Source organism: Myotis nattereri (genome assembly GCF_964212035.1).
Source record: "Myotis nattereri genome assembly, chromosome: 1".
Classification (NCBI taxonomy): Eukaryota; Metazoa; Chordata; class Mammalia; order Chiroptera; family Vespertilionidae; genus Myotis; species Myotis nattereri.
In genome coordinates, this window is record NC_138075.1 from 113,330,717 (window position 1) to 113,351,617 (window position 20,901).

The 20,901-nt window shown below is 46.2% G+C and overlaps 1 protein-coding gene across 1 annotated transcript in view; it reads left to right on the plus strand.

Annotated features, from left to right (window-relative positions):
- Positions 1-20,901, plus strand: part of MYO9A (myosin IXA) — a 424,596-nt gene that overhangs the window by 193,492 nt on the left and 210,203 nt on the right. The window contains exon 13 of the mRNA XM_081084933.1: positions 11,302-11,443. Coding sequence (XP_080941059.1) covers positions 11,302-11,443 — 142 coding nt within the window. The remainder of the gene's footprint in view (positions 1-11,301; positions 11,444-20,901) is intronic.

Consider the following 20,901-nt stretch of genomic DNA (forward strand, 5'->3'; position numbering starts at 1 on the left):
CTCACCCAGGCTGGCCAGGCACCCCAGTGGGGACCCACACCCTGAAGGGTGTGTGACCAGCTGCAAACAGCCATCATCCCCTCACCCAGGCTGGCCAGGCACCCCAGTGGGGACCCCCACCCTGATCCAGGACACCCTTCAGGGCAAACCAGCCAGCCCTCACCCGTGCACCAGGCCTCTATGCTATATAATAAAAGGTAATATGCCTCCCAGCACCGGGATCAGCGGAGCCGCGAGGCCTCCCAGCACCGGGATCAGCGGAGCTGAGAGACCTCCCAGCACTGGGATGAGTGTGACAGGGGGCAGCGCCCAAACCCCCTTATCGCCCTCCGGCTCTGTGTGTGACGGGGCGGGGCCACAACCTCCCTATCCGCCCTTCTCTGTTCGGGACAGGGGAAGGCGCCCCAACCCCCTAATCAGCCCTGCTCTGTGCCTGATAGGGGGGAGCTCCCCAACCCCCTGATTGCTCTGCGGCTCTGTGTGTGACGGGGTAGAGCCATAACCTCCCCATCAGCCCTGCCCTGAGTGTGAGAGTGGCGGCGCCCCAACCCCCTGATCGGCCCTGCTCTGTGGGTCACAGGGGGGAGCTCCCCAAACCCCTGATTGGCCCTGCTCTGTGCGTGACAGGGTACGGAGCCCCAACCCCCCTGATGGGCCCTGCTCTGTGCGTGACAGGGGGCAGCGCCCTAACCCCCTGATTGGCTCTGCTCTGTGCATGACAGGGTACGGAGCCCCAACCCCCCTGATGGGCCCTGCTCTGTGTGTGACGGGGTGGCGCCGCAACCTCCCCATCGACCCTGCCTTGAGTGTGACAGGGGGCGGTCCCCCAGCCCCCCAATCGGCCCTACCCTGAGCGTGACTGAGGGTGGCATCGCAACCTCCTGATCCTCCCTACTCTGTGCATGACAGGGGGCGGCGCCCCAACTCCCCAATTGGCCCTGCTCTGAGCCCGACCAGGGGCTGCACCTAGAGATTGGGCCTGCCCTCTGCCACCGGGGAGCAGGCCTAAGGCAGCAGGTCGTTATCTCCCGAGGGGTCCCAGACTGGGAGAGGGCACAGGCTGGGCTGAGGGACCCCCCTCCCTCCCTGAGTGCACAAATTTTTGTGCACCAGGCCTCTAGTCTCTTATAAAATTGTAAGGTAGTGGTTCTTAACTCTGCTTGTGTACCTTTACTGCTGGTATATTTTCTTTTGAAAGCTTCATGAGTGGTTTTTTAATTCTCATACAAGGATACGTTTTTATTGATGAGAGAGAGAGAGAGAGAGAGAGAGAGAGAGAGAGAGAGAGAGAGAGAAAGAAAGAGAATGATTGAAGCCAGAGAGAAACATCAATTGGTTGACTCCCACGTGCCACCCTTCTCTCCCTTCCCTTCCCCTGTATGTGCCTTTACTGGGAATCATGATGCTCCAACCAACTAAGTGACACTGGCCACAGCCATAGGTAGTTTTTTTGTTTGTTTTTCATCTTCATTTATTTTTTTAATTAAAATCTTTATTGTTTAATGTATTACATAAGTCTCCTTTTCCCCCATTGACCTCTCCTCAGCCACCCCTACCCCCAGCAAATGCCCTCAACCACCTCCCCCCATGTCTGCATCTATTGGTTTTGCTCATATGCATGCATACAGGTCCTTTGGTTGATCCCTTTCCCCCTAACCCCCTGCCTTCCCTCAGAGGTTGGATAGTCTGTTCGATGCTTCTATGACTCCGGTTGTATTTTTGTTCATCAGTTTATGTTGTTCATTATATTCCACAAATGAGTGAGATCATGTGATATTTATCTTTCTCTTACTGGCTTATTTCGCTTACCATAATGTTCTCTAGTTCCATCCATGCTATTGCAAATGGTAAGAATTCCTTCTTTTTGATAGCATCATAGTATTCCATTGTGTAGATCAGGGTTGGGCAAACTTTTTGACTCGAGGGCGACAATGGGTTCTTAAACTGGACCGGAAGGCCGGAACAAAAGCATGGATGGAGTGTTTGTGTGAACTAATATAAATTCAAAGTAAACATCATTACATAAATGGGTACAGTCTTTTTTTTTTTTTTAGTTTTATTCATTTCAAACGGGCCAGATCCGGCCCGCGGGCCGTAGTTTGCCCATGGCTGGTGTAGATGTACCAAAGTTTTCTAATTCACTCATCTGCTGATGGGCACTTAGGCTGTTTCTAAATCTTAGCTATTGTAAATTGTGCTGCTATGAACAGAGGGGTGCATATATCCTTTCTGATTGGTGTTTCTGTTTTCTTGGGATATATTCCTAGAAGTGGGATTACTGGATTAAATGGAAATTCCATTTTTAATTTTTTGAGGAAATGCCATACTGTTCTCCACAGTGGCTGTACCAATCTGCATTCCCACCAGCAGTGCACAAGGGTTCCTTTTTCTCCGCATCCTCAACAGCACTTGTTGTTTGTTGATTTGTTGATGATAGCCAGTCTGACAGGTGTGAGATGGTACCGCATTGTTGTTTTGATTTGCATCTCTCGGATGATTAGTGACATTGAGCATGTTTTCATATGTCTCTTGGCCTTCTGTAGGTCCTCTTCTGAAAGGTGTCTATTTAGATCCTTTGCCCATTTTTTGATTGGATTGTTTATCTTCCTTTTGTTAAGTTGTATGAGTTCCCTATAAATTTTGGAGATTAAAACCTTATCAGAGATAACATTGGCAATTATGTTCTCCTATGTAGTGGGGCTCTTTTGTTGCTTTGTTGATGGTTTCTTTTGCTGTGCCAGAAGACTTTTATTTTGATGTAGTCCCATTTGTTTATTTTCTCCTTTGTTTCCATTGCTCTGGGAGCTCTAACAGTAAAGATATTGCTACGACATATGTCTGCTGTTTTGCTGCCAATGCCTTTTTCTAAGATTTTTATGGTTTCCTGTCTTACGTTTAAGTCCTTTATCCATTTTGAGTTTGCCAAATTCATTTATTAGGTCTAGTAGTTTTTTGATGGAGTCTTTGGGGTTTTCTATGTTTAGTATCATGTCATCTGCAAATAAGGATAGTTTTACTTCTTTTTTTCCAATTTGGATGCCTTTTATTTCTTCTTCTTGTTTTATCACTATGGCTAGCAGTTCCAGTACTATGTCGAACAGGAGTGGTGAGAGTGGGCATCCTTTTCTTGTTCCTGTTCTTAGGGGAAATGGTTTTAGTTTTTGCCCATTGAGTATGATGTTGGCTCTAAGTTTTTCATATAGTGCTTTTCTTATGTTGAGGTATGATCTCTCTATTCCCACTTTGCTGAGAGTTTTTATCAGGAAAGGGTGTTGGATTTTGTCAAATGCCTTTTCTGCATCAATTAATAGGAATATGTGATTTTTGTTTTTCAATTTGTTTATGTGATGTGTCAAGTTTATTGATTTGCGGATATTGTACCAGCCTTGCATCCCTGGAATAAACCCCACTTGGTCATGGTGTATGATCTTTCTAATGTAATGCTGGATCTGATTTGCTAGAATTTTGTTGAGGATTTTAGCATCTATTGTTCATCAGGAATATTGGTGTGTAATTCTCTTTGTTGTGTCTTTATCTGGTTTTGGGATTAGGGTAATGCTGACTTCATAGAAAGAGCTTGGAAGTGTGCCTTCCTCTTGAATTTTTTGGAATAGTCTGAGAAGGATAGATTTTAGTTCTTCTTTAAATATTTGCTGAAACTCTCCTGTGAAGCTGTCTGGCCCTCGGCTGTTGTTTGCTGGAAGCTTTTTGATGACTGCTTCAATTTCCTACTTATTTATCGGTCTGTTGAGATTTTTTTATTCTTCTTGATTGAGCTTTAGAAAGTTGTATTTTTCTAGGAATATGTCCATTTCCTCTAGGTTGTTTGGTTTGTTGGAATAGAGTTGTTCATAGTATTTTTTTACAATCCATTGTATTTCTGTGGGGCTCGTTGTTATTTTGCCTCTTTTATTTCTGATTTTGTTTATTTGGATCCTCTCTCTTTACTTCTTGTTGAGCCTGGCTAGGGGTTCATCAATCTTTTTTTTTTAAAAAATATATTTTATTGATTTTATACAGAGAGGAAGGGAGACAGATAGAGAGTTAGAAACATCGATGTGAGAAGAAACATCGATCAGCTGCCTCCTGCACACTCCCTACTGGGGATGTGCCAGCAACCAAGGTACATGCCCTTGACCGGAATCGAACCTGGGACCCTTGAGTCTGCAGGCTGACACTCTATCCACTGAGTCAAACCGGTTAGGGCTCATCAATCTTGTTTATTCTTTCAAAGAACCAGCTCTTGGTTTCATTGATCTTTTGTATTGTTTTTTCTTTTTTTGGACTCTGTCATTTATTTCTGCTCTGATCTTTATTATTTCCTTCCTTCTGCTTATTCTGGGCTTTTCTTGTTGCTCTCTTTCTAATTCTTTAAGTTGCAGGGTTAGATAATTTATTATTATTTTTTTCTTGTTTTTTGAATTAGACCTGTAATGCTATGAAGTTCCCTCTCAGGACTGCTTTCACTGTGTCCCATAAATTTTGGTTTTGTTGTGTTTTCATTGTCATTCATTTCCAGAACGTTTTTAATTTCTTCTTTGATCTCTTTGGTAACCTAGTCATTTTTTAATAGCATGTTACTCAGCCTCCAAGTGTTTGAATTTTTTTGATTGTTTTTATTGTAGTTGATTTCTAATATTATGCCATTGTGGTCTTAGAAGATGCTTGATATGATTTCAATCTTCTTGAATTTGGGGAGACTTTGCCTGTGTTCCAATATGTGATCTACCTTTGAAAATGCCCCATGTGCACTTAAGAAGAATGTATATACTGTAGCTTTGGGGTGAAGTGTTCTGAAGATGTCAACGAAGTCCTTCTGAACTAGTGAGTCATTTAGGATAGCTGTTTCTTTGCTGGTTTTTGTCTAGAGTATTTATCCAGTGATATCAGTGGAGTATTAAAGTCCCCTACTATGATCGTATTGCTGTCGATCTCTCCCTTTGTTATCTTCCAGAAGAATTTTTATGTATTTGGGTGCTGCTGCATTGGGTGCATATATGTTTAACAGAGTTATATCCTCTGGTTGTATTGACCCTGTTAGTATTATGAAGTGGCCTTCTTTATCTCTTGTTATGGCCTTCACTTTGAGTGCTATTTTGTCACATATAAGTATTGCTACCCAGCTTTTTTTTTCATTTCCATTTGCCTGAAGGATATTTTTCCATCCCTTCACTTTCAGTCTGTGTGAGTCCCTTGTTCTGAGGTGGGTCTTTTGTAGACAGCAAATATATAGGTCATGTTTTTTTATCCATTCAGCCACTCGATGTCTTTTGATTGCAGCTTTTAGTTCATTTATGTTTAAAGTTATTACTGACTAGAGGCCTGGTGCACAGATTCGTGCACTGGTGGGGTCCCTCAGCCATGCCTGTGCCCTCTTGCAATCTGGGACCCCTCGGGGGATATAATAGTGTGCCAAGTGGCAGGTGGCCGGAGAGGAGCCCATGTTGTTTCTGCCAGCACTTGGGCTCGTTAAGTTCGCTAAGCGGTGCTCCCGCTGTGGGAGTGCACTGACCGCCAGGGGGCATTTCCTGCGTTGAGCATCTGCTCTCTGGTGGTCAGTGCACATCATAGTGACTGGTCATTTGGTCTCTTTGGCTTTTATATACTGGTATATAGATAGGTACTTGTTTGCAGCCATTTTTATTTTTTTGCCTGTGTTCCTCCTCAAACCCTCCCCCCCTTTTATTCCTTCTTTTTACAACAGTCCCTTTAACATTTCTTTCTTGTTTGTTTTTATAAAAATATATTTTATTGATTTTTTACAGAGAGGAAGGGAGAGGGATAGAGAGTTAGAAACATCGATGAGAGAGAAACATTGATCAGCCGCCTCCTGCACACTCCCCACTGGGGATGTGCCTGCAACAAAGGTACATGCCCTTGACCGGAATCGAACCTGGGACCCTTGAGTCCACAGGCCGACGCTCTATCCACTGAGCCAGAGCGGCCAGGGCCCTTTAACATTTCTTGCATTGCTGGCTTGGTAGTGATAAACTCCCTTATCCTTTCTTAGTCTGTGAAGCTCCTGATTTCCCCTTCCGTTTTGAATGATAGCCTTGCTGGATAAAGTATTCTTGGATTCAGTCCCTTTTTTTGCATCACTTTGTATACTTTCTTCCATTCCTCTCTGGCCTGATGTGTTTCTGTTGAGAAATCATTTGATAATCTACTGGGAGATCTCTTGTATGTAACTTTCTGTCTCTCTCTTGTAGCCGTTAAGATTCTCTCTTTGTCCTGAATGGTTGCCATTGTAATTACAACATGTCTTGGTGTGGGTCTTTTGGGGTTTATCTTGTTTGGGACTCTGTGTTTTTGTGACTTTTTTCTTCCCCAAATCAGGGAAGTTTTCTGTCATTATTTCTTCAAATAGGTTTTTAATCCTTGCTCCTCTTCTTGTCATTCTGGCACCCCTATTATACATATGTTGCTTCATTTCATGTTGTCCCAGAGCTCCCTCAGGTTATCTTTCTGTCTTTTGATTTTTTTTCTCCAATTGCAGTTCAGATTGGGTGTGTTTTGCATCCCTTTCTTCTAATTCGCTAATTTGATCCTATGCTTCTCCTAGTCTGTTGAAAGCTTCCATAGTGATTTTTTTAGCATAGCTATTACCACTCTTTATTTCTTCTTGATTCTTACATAGGTTTATTGATTTTCTCATCTATCTGGTTTAAGAACTCTATGACCCTTATTCTGAATTCTTCTTCTGACATATTGCATTGTCACTTTCATTTAGTTCCTTTGGTGATTCCTCTTTTCTTCCCTTTGGGGGGTTCTTCTCTCTCCCCATTTTTGCTCTCACTGAAGGATCTAGGGGTCAAATCATGCAGGGCTTGTGATTGCAGCAGAGGTCCTGGTGGCGGGTCACATGGTCACAAGTGGCAGCTTCTCCTCTCGTGGTCATGGGATGAGGCCTGCTCCTCAGGCAGTCGTGGGTGGTGGTTGCTCCTCGAGGGGTTACGGGCAGTGGCTGCTTGCTCCGTGCTTGTTCCTGGATGGTGGCTCTTTTCACATGGCTGCTGGCTTGGTGTGGTGCCTGGGGCTAAAGCATCTGGCTGGCAAGAGGGGAGCATGCTCCAGAACTCACAGTAGCCCTCAGCTGGGGAAGCTAAAGTCTGTGTGTTTGTGGGTTTGCAGCTGAGGCAGCAGTTCCCTGGCTGGTGTGGCTGTAGGTTCCTGGGTGGTATCTAAGGGCACCCTGGGTGGAGGTGAGGCTAGGCTCCCAGGCACCACATCTCTCCCCTTCAAGATGGCTCAGCTTCTGCGGCAGAGTTGGTGCTCCAGGAGATATTACTACACTAGCAGAGGCTGCCTGGCTAGGCGAGCCTGATCTGCCAGCCCCCAAAGGTCCTGCGAGATCTAGCTGTCCCTTCCTCAGACACACACACACACACACACACACACACACACACACCACACGTCCACGCTCTTCCCTTTCACACCCTCAGCCACTCACAGTCTCCCCCTCACTGCCATCCTCCAGGCCACCATCTTGGAATCCCATAGCTAGTTATGATATTAATTGTTGACAACCATTATGGTTGATATTGAAATGATAAAGCATTTTTTATGGTAATAAAAAGAACCAAAAACTTTAAGCAATTTGAGAAACAGGTCATATAGGTAGTAAATGGTGGACTGAAGATTTAAACCTTCCCGGTATTTAAAAAAGTTTTATATTTTTATTGATTTCAGAAAGGAAGGGAGAGGGAGAGAGATAGAAATATCAATGATGAGAGAAGATCATTGATCGGCTACTTCCTGCACACCCCCTACTGGGGATTGAGTCCACAACCTGGGCATGTACCCTGACCGGGAATCGGACTGGAAGTCTTTTGATGCACAGAACCACACTCGACCAACTAAGCCACACTGGCCAGGGCATCTGCTGTATATATCTTAATGTGGTTATGAACAGCAGTTGAGATAGTTGATATATAATTGTAGAGCAAAGGAGTCTTGTCTGTCCTGTCATTCTTTAAACAAAATTTTATTGAGTGCACATCTTTTATACAAAGACTATGTTACCCTGGACATTTGTAACCACATAAATATAAATATTGCCCATTGAGGAGAATGTCACCTCTTCACTGTTGCACAAAAGCTTGTGAGGTTAAGCCATGACCAGAAATTACAGGGAGACAGATTTTGACTCAGTATATTGAAGAACTTTCTAATTATTAGGCTGATTAGCAGTTGCTTCATAATTATTTTGCATCATCTGTAAGAGTATTGTATGTAGGCTATAACTGAATAACCTCTTGATAGTTGTCCCTTCAAATATATTTCTATATTCAGTCCTCCATAAAAATTTTTAACAAACCTCAATTTATATTGCTGTTATTACCTTTGTCTCTATGCTTTAATATCCCAGAGGTTGCAAAGGCATAAAATATTTTTCCTCTGCCATGTATCTTTAAGGCAGGGTTGAAAATAAGTTAGTCAGGTGTAGGAGGAACCATTTTGGAAATCATTTAGACTAAGTAGTTTACCCTAAAAATATTTTGTTTTATAGTGAATATATAACAGGAACTATATCTTTAGCAGTGTTCCTTCTTCATTCAGTGTATTTGTAGTGCTTTAGGAGCCTGGGTTTGAAGTCAGAAGTCTTTTTAAATTTTTTTCTCACTATTTAATGGCTATTTGACATTGGGCAAGTTTTTAAAATTAGATTATAAGGGATTCATGCAGTGTGGAATCTAGAGAGGAGGAATAGTGTAAACAAAGTTAGGTAGGAATAGGATGCTAGGAGTTTTATTAGTCTTTCTTATAGTACTGAAATTGTGATCTGCTGACAGCAGCACTGGCAGCATATTGAAGCTTATTAAAAATGCAGAATCTCAGACTTTCACCCTAGACTTCTTGAATCAGAATCACCGATTTAACAAACTGAAGTTAAGATCAGAGCATTCATTTAGGACAGCCTGTTGTCAATTTGCCTGCTCATAAGAGCACTTGTAAAAAAAAAATACTAATGTGGCACCACCTAGTTTCAATTCTGTAGAACCACAGCAAGTGGGGTCTGGGTGTTTGTATTTTTTTTTTTTTTTGAAAGTTTCAGAAGTACTTCCTATATGCATAGAAACACTGAAGCTGCCCTTGCAGATAGCCTTTGGAGGAACACTAGATGAAGAGCTTTGGAATGAACAGTAATGTCTGATTTTTTTGTTCCAAGCTCTTTTGCTTGATAATGTAGTATGTATCCACAAATGTTTCATGAATATGGGATATGTGGAGAGCTTTCCTTTCCATCTTTCCTTGTTTGAAATAAAAACTGTTCTCATGTCTGTCCTCCTTTGTTTGACTATTTCTTTCTTCCATTTAAAAGTAGGAGAAAAAGAAATCACAAGCATTTTGATTACTCTGGATTAGAAGATAAATAAACCTTTCCTGAAGAGAAGCATTCTGTTGTGGAGTAGTGAGGCATAAGTTTGCAGAGATTGGAGTTGGTGTAGGCCAGTGGTCGACAAACTGCGGCTCATGAGCCACATGCGGCTCTTTGGCCCTTGAGTGTGGCTCTTCCACAAAGTACCACGTGTGGGCGTGCATGTACAGTGCAACTGAAACTTCGTGGCCCATGCGCAAAAGTCGATATTTTGTGGAAAAGCCACACTCAAGGGGCCAAAGAGCTGCATGTGGCTCGCGAGCCGCAGTTTGCTGACCACTGGTCTAGGCTTAGGAGCTTGGATTCCATGTATGTGCCTGGTGATCCATACATTTTCCTGAGTAGGGAGGCACATGATTAAAGCACTATTGTAGGAAAATTTATTTTGAATCTTGATTTGGTGACTTAAAACAAGATTAGGATCACTGAGACTATTATTGATGCTGTTTGAAATTGTAAGATTGTAATCCATACTAGAATGGCTTTAGAGTTCTGAAACAGAAAGGAAGAGCTAGGGTACAGATGTTTTGAAGAAATGATAGTATTTGAATATGAAACATACCTTGGTGACTAGGAAAATGGCAGTGTTGGCAACATAAAGTAGATAACGTTTATATCATCTCTAGAGGATGCCAGCAAGTGTTAGATGTTTTTACTTGGGTTTTTAAAATCCTGCTTGCATTGTGATACCTCATTGTACTAATTTTATGGATTAGGAAACCAATTCTTAAAGAAGGTTATCTACCTAGCTTGCCCAAGTTCACAGACAACTGGTAACCTATACTATGACTATGACTGACACCAAAGGCCATTTTCCTTTCAGATTCCAATACATACTACATCATTAATCATTTTTGTTGTAATTTTGTAATCGTTTTTACACGTTAGATTTTATATTCAGCATCTTTACAACCTCTTGTCACATTATTTCTTATTATCTCAGCTACTATTAAATGAAACTATTCTCTGAAAGATACTTGCTCTCTCCTTTCTCTATCAGTGATATTTCCTGTTTTCAACTCCTACCCAACCTTTAACATCTAGCTCATACTTGTCTTCTATACCCATATGGACCTTTTCTTTCTTTTTTTATTTTCATATGAACCTTTTCATTACCCAGTGACTAGTGATTTTTTTCTCTTCTGAACTTTTATATTCCTGTATTTGCTGTTATGTAATTACTTTGTAATAAATATTATTTGAATTATTCCTGGATATGAAATGCTCATCAGTGAGTACAATAACATTGATATATTTGAAATAATAGATATAATATAAAAATATATAGTAACTGGTATGGGTAAGAAAATTACTGCTTAATTTATATATGAAGAAAAACAAAAATTACTGTGGATTTAAAGGACCTATCCAAATTGAGACATCATTTCCTTTTTGGAAATTCTGAGCTCCAAACAACATATGATTTAGTTTTTATTATCCTACTAGAGGCCGATGCATGAAATTCGTGCAAGAGTAGGCCTTTGCAGCTGTGGGTGGCTGCCTAGATCCCTCCCTCGCAGCCATGGCAGCTGCAGCCCTAGCTTACTCCGGAAGGATATCCAGAAGGACGTCTGGTCTAATTAGCATATTACACTTTTATTATTACAGATAGGTTTTATAGTAGTACAGCACAATGCAACATAAGCTAAATACTTAAGAACCTGAGTTTATTTCTCAGTTCCACTTCTTTCAAAGTGTGAGTTTGGGCAAATCACAACTTTTGATCCCTCATCTATAAAATAGGAATACTTTTCTTGTTACACTCACTTTTTAGCTTATTATGAAAATCAGATTAGATAATACCAGTAAAAACTCTTTGTAATTTGCTAAATGTGTTTGATGGCAGTGTAATTATAATGTGTGTGTGTGTTTTTAAAAAAGATTGTATTCACTGCAACATCTTTCTTTTGTTTTTAATTCAGTTTTCCACAGGCTACAAATCAAACATTGCTAGATAAATTTAAGCATCAACATGAAGAGAATTCTTACATTGAATTTCCAGCTGTGATGGAGCCTGCTTTCACCATAAAGCATTATGCCGGGAAAGTAAAATATGGGGTAAAGGTCAGTAAATTTCATATTGCATATGCCTTTAGGGTAGAGATGTATTCTTAACTCTATGCCACACTACCCTCTTTGTAGGTGTGGAGGCTCTTCATGAGTAACAATTAGTGACATTATTATAAGGATTATTATAAGGATACTACTAAAATTTAGATTCCACCTTGTAATATATTACTGCCTTAGGTGATGTTTCTGTTGATTTTTTCTACATATAAACCTGATATTAGTCCATTCTAATAGCCTTTTTAGATCTGAAAGAATAGATAGTATCAGTATGTCTTAAATGTACTAGTTGATCTTCATAGTTTGTTGAATTATTCTCTTCTCTACATCCATGAGGCCTGACTGAGGCTTCATGTATTTATGCACCATTAGGAATTTGTGAGCTTGTACTACTAATGAATTTATTAAAACTCTTTAACTCCTATGGAAGGAAATATTCATAATTTTGTTCAGTTCTTTTTTTGGTAATTAACACGTTAAGCGCCCAGCCTGTTTTGTCTTCCGGACGGGAAGTATAGTGTCAGTCACTGGTGACTGGGCGCTTAATGTATTAATGAGCTATTATCTTTCAAATATTTGATGTTTGAGCCTGCCATTTAAGACAGTTTCCCAGGCAAGACAGTGATGATATGGAGACTAGTGGAGCAATATATTTTCTCTTGGATCTTGAGGTAACAGTCAGAATTAAGATCACTTATTCAGGAAGTGTTTATTAAACACACAGCATGTCAGACCCTGAGCTTGGTATTTGGAATGATACAGTAATAAAGTAAAATAGACAAATATGTCTATATACATACTAGTGGCCGGTGCACAAAATTTGTGCACGGGGAGTAGGGTGTCCCTAAGCCCGGCCTGCACCATCTCCAATCTGGGACCCCTTGGCGGCAGTAGGACACTCCTTTCACAATCCAGGACCACTGGCTCCTAACCGCTCACCTGCCTGCCTGACTGCCTGATCGCCCCTAACCACTCTGCATGCCGGCCTGATCGCCCCCAATTACCCCCCCTTCTGGCCTGATCACCCCTAACTGCCACCCCCTGCTGGCCTGATTGCCCCCAACTACCCCCACTACTGGTTTGCTTGCCCCCAACTGTCCCCCCTCACCAGCCTGCTCGCCCCCAACTGCCCCCACTGCTAGCCTGATCGCCCCCAACTGCTCCCCCCACATGCTGGCCTGCTCGCTCCCAACTGCCCTCCCCTGCTGGCGTGATCGTCCCTAACTGCCTCTGCCTCAGCCCCGCCACCATGGCTTTGTCCAGAAGGTCTCCCAGTCTAATTAGCATATTACCCTTTTATTAGTATAGATACATACACACACAGACATTTGTGTGTATGTATGTTTGTGTATAATATAGATAAATCGGGCTATGTGCTATTAATGAATGGGTTCTATGAGAGAAACTAGTGAAATATTAGATTTTCAATTTGTAGATCTATGAAGATCTCTCTGAGAAACTCAGATTTTGAGAGATGGCCTGAAGTAAATGTAAATGATGAATCATTAGATAGAAAAGAACCTAACATCTATATATATAAAAAGCCTAAGCAACGCGCCAACTGGCCCGTAGCTATGACATGCACTGACCACCAGGGGGCAGATTCTCAACTCAGGAGGAGAAACCATAGGCATGGAAACATGGAACAGACTGATGAATCTCAGAGGGAAGGGGAGAGGGGGGAAAGAGATTAACCAAAGATCTTATATGCATACTAGAGGCCTGGTGCATAGATTTGTGCACTGGTGGGGTCCCTCAGCCTGGCCTGCAGGGATTGGGCTGAAATCAGCTCTCTGTGATCCCCTGAGGGGTCCTGGATTGTGAGAGGGCACAGGCCAGGCCAAGGGGACCGCCCACCAGTGCACGAATCCGTGAACCAGGCCTCTAGTCCTATCTAATAAAAGAGAAACATGGTAATTAGCTGTATGTCTGCTACCCTTCCCATTGGCTAATCAGGGCGATATGCAAATTAACTGCCACCCAAGATGGCGGCCGACAGCCAGGCAGCTAGAAGCGAACATGAGGCTTGCTTGCTTCAGTGATGGAGGAAACCAACGTTCCCAACCTGCCTTGCCGGCCTCTGAGCTTGCAGTTTGAAACATTGTAACAAATATAGAAGCTAAAAAACCCCAGAAACCTGCTTTCAGCCAGCCAGGATCTCAGAGCTGGAGTTGAAACGGTGTTTCGATTATAGAACCCAAACAAACCAGATACCTGCTTTCAGCAGCAGAGGCCTCAGAGCTGGAGCCAAGCCTCAGAGCTAAAGCTAGGCCAGAATAAAAAAAGAAAAAAAAAGAAAAAAAGGAGCAGTTGGGAGCTTCAGTCACCCGCCAGCCTGAAAACAGCCCTCAGCCCCTCACCCAGGCTGGCCAGGCACCCCAGTGGGGACCCCCACCCTGAAGGGTGTGTGACCAGCTGCAAACAGCCATCATCCTCTCACCCAGGCTGGCCAGGCACCCCAGTGGGGACCCCCACCCTGATCCAGGACACCCGTCAGGGCAAACCAGCCGGCCCCCACCCGTGCACCAGGCCTCTATCCTATATAGTAAAAGGATAATATGCCTCCCAGCACCGGGATCAGTGAAGCAGCGAGGCCTCCCGGCACCGGGATCAATGTGACAGGGGGCAGTGCCCAAACCCCCTGATCGCCCTGTGGCTCTGTGTGTGACAGGGGGCGGGGCCACAACGTCCCTATCCACCCTGCTCTGTTCATGACAGGGGAAGGCACCCCAACCCCCTGATCACCCCTTCTCTGTGCCTGATGGGGGGAGCTCCCCAACCCCTGATCAGCCCTGCTCTGTGTGTGACGGGGTAGAGCCATAACCTCTCCATCAGCCCTGTCCTGAGTGTGACAGTGGCGGCGCCCCAACCCCCTGATCGGCCCTGCTCTGTGGGTAATAGACGGCGGTGCCCCAACTGCCCCCCACGGGCCCTGCGCTGTGTGACAGGGTAGAGCCACAACTTCCTCATCGGCCCTGCCCTGAGTGTGACAGGGTACGGCACCCCACTCCCTGATCTGCCCTGCTCTGTGTGTGACAGGGGGTGGTGCCCCAACTCCCCCATCTGCCCTACTCTGTTAGTGACAGGGGGGAGCTCCTCAACCCCCTGATCGGCCTTGCTCTGTGCGTGACAGGGGGAAGCTCCCCAACCCCCTCATGGGCCCTGCTCTGTGCGTGACAGGCGGGAGCTCCCCATCCCCCTGATCGACCCTGCTCTGTGTGTGACAGGGTACGGAGCCCCAACCCCCCTGATGGGCCCTGCTCTGTGAGTGACATGGGGCAGCGCCCCTACCTCCTGATCTGCCCTGCTCTGTGTGTGACAGGGGGTGGTACCCCAACCCCAATCGGCCCTAGCCTGAGTGTGACTGATTGTGGCATTGCAACCTCCTGATCCTCCCTGCTCTGTGCATGACAGGGGGTGGCGCCCCAACTCCCCAATCAGCCCTGCCCTGAGCCCGACCCGGGGCTGCACCTAGAGATTGGGCCTGCCCTCTGCCACCCAGGAGCAGGTCTAAGGCAGCAGGTCGTTATCTCCCGAGGGGTCCCAGACTGCGAGAGGGCACAGGCCGGGCTGAGGAACACCCCTCCCCCCGAGTGCACAAATTTTTGTGCACCGGGTTCTAGTCTCTATTATAAAATGCCAGTGGCCGTAACGCCATAACGACCAAATGACTGGTCACCAGGAGGTGTACGGAGCACCTTTTGGTCCCTCCCCCCCGGCCCCCGAGTTGCTCGCCATGGGGGGGTGGCGGCGGGCTATACTAGGGACTGTTGAGCGGCGCCAGCGACCGGGGGTGGGGGTGTGGGGGGAGTGGGAGTTTTGTGGGGCAGTCCAGGAGTGGAGGGTACCTTATGGAGCAGTCACGCGGTGCAGGGAGTTTCGCGGAGCAGTCGCGGGGTGGGCGGAGTTTCATGGAGCAGTCCAGGGGCGGGAAGAGACTTACAGAGCAGTTGCAGGGCGGGAGGGAGGGGGGGGTAGTTTTGCAGAGCAGTTGCGGGGTGGGGGGTGGTATATTCGTGGAGCAGTTGCAGGGTGGGGGGAGCCTCACGGAGCATCGAGGGGCTGCGAGCATCTTGGATCATCCTGGGGCGGAGAGCTTCACATAGCATTGCAGGGCGGCAGAGATAATGCAATGGAGGCCAAGCTAGGCCTAGGGACCCTACTTGCACACGATTTCGTGTGCTGGGTCTCTAGTGTAAGAATAATTGAAAACAAGCCAGTGTTACTAGGTTATAGTGAACACTGGATCTAGTGGCATAAAATGAATTAGGCGAATGGAAAGCAAGTTAATTCTTCAGGGCTTTTAGATGAAGTTAAATGAATTTGGTTTTTGTTGAAATTATTATGGGGAGCCATGAAAAAATTAGGTTATTTTTAAAACGTGTTGAGGTGAATTGGTAAGATAAACTGGAACGCAGGGGTGGCAGTAGAGTTGGAGAAGATCTAGATAATTATGAAATATATTTTAGAGGTATAATCAGTAGACCTTATTAAGGGATTTTAGGTGAGTAAGTAACGTTTGGCTATAGCTGATGGATAAATTTGATGTGCTATTTTTTCTCAGATGGAAAAGACAGGAAGGAATAGATTTTAGACCAAACATTAAGAATAACAGAGCAGAATGGTGATTACCAGGGGCTAGAACAGCAGTCGCCAACCAGTGGTCTGTCCACTGGTGGTCCATGAGGTCTGAAAGGTTGGCAACTGCTGGGCTAGAGGGTGGGGGAATTGAGAAGTTGAGCAAAGGATTCAAACTTGCAGTTAGAAGATGATCATAATCATCTCTAAGTTCTGGAGACTTATTACACAGCATTGTGATTATAGTTAATATTATGATTTTAACTTAGTTACATCTACACTAATAAAAGAGAAAAATGGTAATTGGCATACGGCGATACCTTTTTCATTGGCTAATCAGGGCTATATGCAAATTAACTGCCAACTAAGATTGGCAGTTAACTGCCAACTAAGATTGGCAGTTAACTGCCAACAAGATGGCGGCTAATTTGCATATGTAGGCACAATGCAGGGAGGGGAAAGGGAAAGCAGGAAGAAGCCCCCTGCCACTGACAGTGATCGGAAACCCAGGGGGGAGCTAAGAGCTGGGGGGCAGGGCAAAGGCGGCCCTGGGGCCGCCTTTGCCCTGCCCCCCAGCCATGATTGGAGAATCAGGCGCCTTTGCTGCCCTGGCCAGTGATAGCAGGAAGTAGGGGTGGAGCCAGCGATGGGAGCTGGGCACGGTCGAAGCTGGCAGTCCCAGGAGCTAGGGGTCCCTTGCCTGGGCCCAAAGCGAAGCCCACAATCGCGGCGCCCCCTGCTGCCACTGCAGGTCCCCGCTGCCTGGGCCGGACGCCTAGGCCAGAGGCGTTAGGCCTGGGCAGGGGCGGAGCCTGCAACCGCGGGGAGCTGGGGGTCCCCTGCCCAGGCCTGACACCTCTGCCGGAGGCCTCAGGCCTGGTCAAGGGGCCGATCCGGTGATTGGTGATCGGAGGGTGATGAGGGTCAACTCCTCTGGCTGAGGCATCAGGCCTGGGTGGGGGGCGGAGCCGGAGATTGGGGGGATATGATGGTCCCCTTGCCCAGGCCTAAAGCCAGGGTCAGAGGCGTCAGGCTTGGGCGGGGGGTGGAGCAAGCGATCAGAGGGAGATGGGAGTCCCCAGCCCAGGCATGATTCCTGGGTCAGAGGCCTCAGGCCTGGGCGGGGGCCAGAGCCAGTGATCGGGGGGAGATGGGGGTCCCCTGTCCAAGCCTGACACCTCTGGCGGAGGCGTCAGGCCTGGGCAAGGGGCCAATCAGGCAATCGGAGGGTGATGGGGGTCAACGCCTGAGGGCTCCCAGTATGTGAGAGGGGGAAGGCTGGGCTGAGGGACACTCCCCCCCCCCCCCAGTGCACGAATTTCGTGCACCGGGCCCCTAGTAGTATATAAATCTAAAGGGTATGGATTTCCTTCATGCCCCTTCCCTGCTCATTCTCTCTTTCCCAGAGGTAACCACTATTCTACCTTTTTGTCCTAAATTTTACTTGTTATTAAATTTCAGATAAATGGAAGTATGCAGTATATACATTTGTGTTTGTGATTATTCATTCATATTATCATATAGGTTGAAAGTAGAAGTATGGGAAACAGATATACTATGCAAACCCCAACTAAATGAGGTGGTATATTTACATTATTATTTGACAAAGTAGACTTTAAGGCAAGAAGTATTATTAGAGATAAAGTGTCACATTTTATAACCAATAAAAGGGGCCAGTTCAACAGGAAGACATAATCATCGAAAGTTATATTACTATATGACTTCATTTCAATATACACTGAGTGGCCAGATTATTATGACCATGTGGTGTTTGTAGGCAAATCCTATCTAATAAAAGAGAAACATGGTAAAAACATGTCCGCTACCCTTCCCATTGGCTAATCAGGGCGATATGCAAATTAACTGCCAGCCAAGATGGCGGCTGGCAGCCAGGCAGTTTGAAGCTAACATGAGGCTTGCTTGCTTCAATGACGGAGGACTCCAACATTCCCCGCCTGCCTTGCCGGCCTCTGAGCTTGCAGTTTGAAAAATTGTAACAAATATAGAAGCTAAACAAAACCCCAGAAACCTGCTTTCAGCCAGCTGGGATCTCAGAGCTGGAGTTGATACAGTGTTTTGATCATAGAACCCAAATAAACCAGATACCTGCTTTCAGCAGCAGAGGCCTCAGAGCTGGAGCCAGAGCTAAGCTGGCCCAGAATAAAAAAAAGAAAAAGAAAAAAAGGAGCAGTTGGGAGCTTCAGTCACCCGCCAGCCTGAAAACAGCCCTCAGCCCCTCACCCAGGCCAGTCACCCCAGTGGGGACCCTCACCCTGAAGGGTGTGTGATCAGCTGCAAACAGCCATCATCCCCTCATCCAAGCTGGCCAGGCACTCCAGTGGGGACCCCCACCCTGATCCAGGACACCCTTCAGGGCAAACCAGCTGGCCCCCACCCGTGCACCAGGCCTCTATGCTATATAGTAAAAGGATAATATGCCTCCCAGCACCGGGATCAGCGGAGCCACGAGGCCTCCCAGCACCGGGATCAGCGTGACAGGGGGCAGTGCCCAAACCCCCTGATTGCCCTGTGGCTCTGTGTGTGACAGGGGGCGGGGCCACAACCTTCCTATCCGCCCTGCTCTGTTCGTGACAGGGGAAGGCACCCCAACCCCCTGACCAGCCCTGCTCTGTGTCTGATATGTGGGAGCTCCCCAACCCCCTGATTGCCCTGCGGCTCTGTGTGTGACAGGGTGTGGCGCCTCAACCCCCTGATCGGCCCTGCTCAGTGTGTGACAGGGTTCGGCGCCCCAACCCTCCACCCCCCACGGGCCCTGTTCTGTGTGTGATGGGGTAGAGCCATAACCTCTCCATTGGCCCTGCCCTCAGTGTGAGAGTGGCGGTGCCCCAACCCCTGATTGGCCCTGCTCTGTGGGTGATAGAGGGTTGCGCCCCAACGCCCCCCCCACGGGACCTGATCTGTGTGTGATGGGGTAGAGCCATAACCTCCCCATCGGCCCTGCCCTGAGTGTGACAGTGGTGGCGCCCCAACCCCCTGATCGGCCCTGCTCTGTGGGTGATAGAGGGCGGCGCCCCAACCCTCTGATCAGCCCTGCTCTGTGCGTGACATGAGGGAGCTCCCCAACCCCCTGATGGGCCCTGCTCTGTGAGTGACAGGGTACGGAGCCCCTACCCCTCCTGATGGGCCCTGCGTTGTGAGTGACAGGTGGCAGCGCCCCAACCCCTTGATTGGCCCTGCTATGTGTATGACAGGGGGCAGCGCCGCAACCTCCCCATCGACCCTGCCTTGAGTGTGACGGGGCAGTGCCCCAACCCCCGAATCTGCCCTTCTCTGAGCCCGACCAGGGACTGCACCTAGGGATTGGGCCTGCCCTCTGCCACCGGGAGCAGGCCTAAGCCAGCAGGTCATTATCAACCGAGGGGTCCCAGACTGCAAGAGGGCACAGGCCTGGCTGAGGAACCCCCCTTCCCCCCCGAGTGCACCAATTTTTGTGCACCAGGCCTCTAGTCAGCCATAATTTCACGCTGAAGTTGCTAGAGGGCCAGACCATTATAAATAGGGAAGCAGGTTTTTTACCACAACAGTAGAAGTGATTTTTTTTCTGAAAATATGGGTAAACAACACGATTTAACAGCCATTGAACATGGGATATATGTTATTATGAGTGGCCAGATTCTTATGAGCACCCCATCAGTACTTTGTTGGGCCACCTTTTGCCTTCAATATTGCGGCAATTCTTTTTGTCATTGACTCCACGAGATGTTGAAAAGTGATGCAAGGAATCTGACACCATGCCTGATGAATAGCACTGTCCAATTCTGTGAGATTTGATGGTTGTGGAACCAGCTGCCTGATGGCTCTTTTAACTTTGTTCCACAAATGCTCAATTGGGTTGAGATCTGGTGATTGTGGGGGCCACCTAAGCAAGGTAAAGTCTCCCTCATGTTCTTGAAACCACTCCTGCGTAATACAAGCACCGTGGCATGGTGCATCGTCTTGTTGGAAGAAGCCATCTCCATTGGGATATGCCATCAACCTTGTAGGATGAACTTGATCGACAACGATACTTAGGTATGTTGTGCTATTCAGACGTCGTCCCACATGAATTAATCATGCCAGGAAAACATGCCCCAAACCATAATACTGCCCCCACCAGCTTGAAGGGTCGTACTCATGCATGTGGGGTGCATGTTTTCATGCTGTTTCCGCCAAATTCTCACTCTGCCATCTGCATGATGCAACTGGAAACGTAATTCATTGGACCACATGACTTTTTTCCAATGCTCGACTGTCCAATCCTTGTGTTCCTGTGCGAATTGAAGTCATTTTATCTTGGTAACTGCAGACAGCAAAGGTGTTCGAACAGGCCTTTGGCTTCCATATTCCATACGATTCAGTGTACGGCTAATTTGCCTACAAACGTCAGGTGGTCATAATAATCTGGCCACTCAGTGTGTGTGTGTGTGTGTGTGTGTGTGTGTGTGTGTGTGTGTGTGTATCCCACGTTCAAAGGCTGTTAAATTGCGTTGTTTACCCATATCTTCAGAAAAAAATCACTTCTACTGTGGTGGTAAACAACCTGCTTCCCTATTTATAATGGTCTGGCCCTCTAGCAACTTCAGCGCGAAATTTAGCTAATTTGCCTACAAACGCCATGTGGTTATAATAATCTGGCCACCCAGTGTATATAAACCAAAAGGAGAGCAAAAGTAGAACTAGACAAGTCCATTTTTCACAATTATAGATTTGAAGACATAATCTCTTAGTATCTAACAAAATAAGCGGGCACAAAATAAAAAACAAAAATTAAACTATTCTCAAAAAGCTGACATAATTGGCATATCATAAGGATAACTAGACAGTTTTGGGGTGTTTAGAATTTAAATAAAATTCTTCTGAATAACCTGTGAGTCAAA